Here is a 3,164-nt window from a genome sequence, read left to right as displayed (position 1 = left end):
ACCTTGTTACTATCAGTAAGATGAAGAAAGGGGTTCTCTGTTGGGTCACTCAACAGATAGTCTATAAAGCATTTTTAGCTGTTTTAACTTATTTTTACTTGTCACCTACTATGAAGCACCAGTTGCAAGTGCATGTTTACAAATTTACATTAAAGTAGGGGGAACACTCCCGAGGAACCGTGTGCTCAGAACCTTATAGGTGCTGTTCTGGAAGGGAGGGAATGTTACAAAAAGGGGAGGTGTTTATCGGTTGGAAGAATGTGAGCGGTAGGAGAGATACCAGCCTGGATAGACATCACTTAAAGGAGGAGAGAGGAAATGTACACGACTTCAGTTTCTTTATAGTCATCAGCTCTATATTTATTTTTTAATCTGTATACCATTGAATTTAATTGTGAGTAGATATTGAGAAAAAGGTTGACATTTTTTCTACAATCATGCAGTAATATTTCAAAAGGAATTATTTTACTTTAAAGAAAATATTTGAAGTGTTAATAATCTTTAAGAAACATTCCCATTTAAATTCTGCATCCAATGAAGAAATTCAATTATTGAGTTTTTCCAAATACGCATAAAATGATCTAAATGTTTTAAAATTAATATAGAGCATAAATGTGTTGTTAAAATGCATTAAAGGGTTATAGAGAAGACAAAACATAATGAATACAATAGTGAAGATAGTGCAACTTTGTTTTAAACAACAAATACATTTCAATTTCTGGTTTAACAGCTGTGTAAACTGCTACCGAAACCAGTCTCTATAATCATATCACTTGGCAAATTCTTGAAGATCAAGTGCTTGGTTATAGTCAGCCATAGCTTCCTCAATCGCACCCATTTTACCACGAACTTCTGCTCTCAGATTATATACCAGGGCATCATTAGGGTTCAAAGACAGAGCTGTAAAAGAAAAAAATGCAAGATGTGTTTTATGCTAACACTCGAAAGGTCTCAGTTTTTAAAATAAAAATCTTATAACAACTTTAGTATTACTTGTTTGAAAACATTTTCTTCATATGCACCTATTTAAATTTAAAACATTGACTCTTTCTTAGAAAATTAAATTGGGGAAACAGTACAATGTCTTTCTTTGAAAGGCTGCAAATGCTTGTGTACAGTTTCCCTAATAATTTTCTGCATCTAAACTGACCAATACTGCAAGTTATTACATAAAGAAACTCATATTGATTACATTAAAGACATGGTATATAAAAACACTCATTTCTAATGTAATTTTTTCTAGACCAATAAACCTGATAGGTTTGTTCTTTTATTATTTAAAAAACACATCAACCACTGTAATCTTACCCAAAACAGTACCAAAAATATACCTTTACTGAGGTCTTCCTCGGCTAATTCATATTGCTTTAAGCAACAATAGAACTGCGCTCTGTTAAAAAACACCGCAGCCCAGAAGGGACAGCTTTCAACTACATTTGCAAAATCTTCTTTTGCTTCTTCGTACTTCTTTAATACTGTATTTGTGATAGCTCGATTCATGGTAGCACATTCATTTTCTGGATCAAACGTTAAAGCCTTTGAGAAGTAGTCACTGGCCTATAAAATGTGAAGATAATGATAATCTGAATACAATTTAATTGGAAGCTATACAGGAATTTGAAGTATTTTTACTCTTAATATAAAATTAAGACCAATGGCATTTCCAGGGGACACTGGAAGCATTTCATCCCAGATACAGATGATAAGAAGGTGCATTGTCTGTAGAGAATGCAAAAAGCAGTAATAAAACTGGCTAACAGATGGTCTGCTTTTTGTTATCACCCCAAGTAGGCAATTCTAGACAACGTCTGTGATGAAGAATAGGAGACTTGACCATGCAATGCAGTACACAGATAATGTATTATAGAACTGTACAATTAGGACCTATGTAATCTTAACCACTGTCACCCCAATAAATTTAATAGTTTTAAAAAATAAATATTCTTCTCTATTAAAGTGAAATGTTTCACTACCTTACCCCCACCCCATAAATCCCAAATCCCTACACAGCACAAGAAAAAGGTAAAATATAAATTAGAAAATAAGATCCCAATAAGAAGATAAAATATATTAGAAAATTAACACTTTTCATATAAAAGCAGAGTATCTAAGAGCTAAAGAGATAAATTTTGAAAAGTATGTTCTAAACTGTATTAAAAAGGGATTAAAAACTCGGTTGTACTATGAAAAGCTATAAGGAAGGATGAGAGAAGATAAACACCAGCTTGTCAAGAAGATCAAAGACTCTATGTTATTCATAACTCATCATCAAGCTGGAAGGACCCTTCAAAGTGTGGTCCATTTACCAGTATTGGAGTCTTGATCAACAACAAATTAGAAATTAAAAAAAGAAAAAAAAAACAAGTCCTTTGCCAATGGCTTGAGATGCTGATTAGACACCTTACCACTGAAGGTAAGAATCTCTTCTCTAACTCCATGATGGACAAAAATTTGGCTCCTACTTTAAACTTTCTTAAAGGAAAAGTCATTTTCCACAATAGAGCTTGCTCTCTCCAGTTCCTTACCACTTGATTTTCCCCCAACACCACAATCTGGCTTCCACCTACCTCTCCCTCTTCCATGAGTTTTGCTCTTGTTAAGGTGGAAGATGTCCTCAAGCCCAGTGGACATTTTCTAGTTATTTTCTTCCTTGACATTTGTGTGGCATGAACACTCTTGACATCTCCTTCCTTCTTAAAACTTTCTCTGTCCTTGAATCAGGGTGCCTCCCTGTTTTTCTCCTACCTCTCTGATCATTTTCTATCAGTGTCCTTCACAGAACTATTTTTCCCCTCAGTTCACTTCTATCATTGGTGAAAGGAAATCCTGACAGCATGGTCAGGAGCTCAGAACATGGAGCCAGATTTCTAGGTTCAAATCCTGGCTCTACTACTTATCTCTGCTTTGGGGTAACTAAATCTCTTTTCCTCAACTTTTCTCATCTGTAAAATGAAGGTAACAAACAGAAATCTATGTCCAGTGCTGCTATGAGGGTTAAGTGAGCTAATAGTCAAGTATGGAGAAGGACTAAATTATTATTGATACTAGGGGCCCGGTGCACGAAATTCGTGCACTGGGTGTGTGTGTGGGGGGGGGGTGCCTCAGCCCCGCCTGCCCCCTCTCACACACTGGGAGCCCTCGGGCGTTGACCCCATCCCCCTCCA

General features: G+C 35.8%; 1 protein-coding gene across 1 annotated transcript in view; it reads right to left on the bottom strand.

Annotated features, from left to right (window-relative positions):
- Positions 1-583: 583 nt before the first annotated feature.
- The window catches only part of TTC6 (tetratricopeptide repeat domain 6), a 47,937-nt gene continuing 45,356 nt past the window's right edge, over positions 584-3,164 (bottom strand). Inside the window, exons 11-12 of the mRNA XM_015570204.1 lie at positions 1,332-1,557; positions 584-900 (exon numbers count right to left, since the gene is read on the bottom strand). Of these exons, the coding sequence (XP_015425690.1) occupies positions 770-900; positions 1,332-1,557 (357 nt within the window). The 3' untranslated portion in view covers positions 584-769. The remainder of the gene's footprint in view (positions 901-1,331; positions 1,558-3,164) is intronic.

This window comes from Myotis davidii, unplaced genomic scaffold, assembly GCF_000327345.1.
Source record: "Myotis davidii unplaced genomic scaffold, ASM32734v1 scaffold304, whole genome shotgun sequence".
In the NCBI taxonomy this organism is placed as follows: domain Eukaryota; kingdom Metazoa; phylum Chordata; class Mammalia; order Chiroptera; family Vespertilionidae; genus Myotis; species Myotis davidii.
Note: the sequence above shows the minus strand (reverse complement) of the source record. Positions and strands in the feature narration are given on the sequence as shown.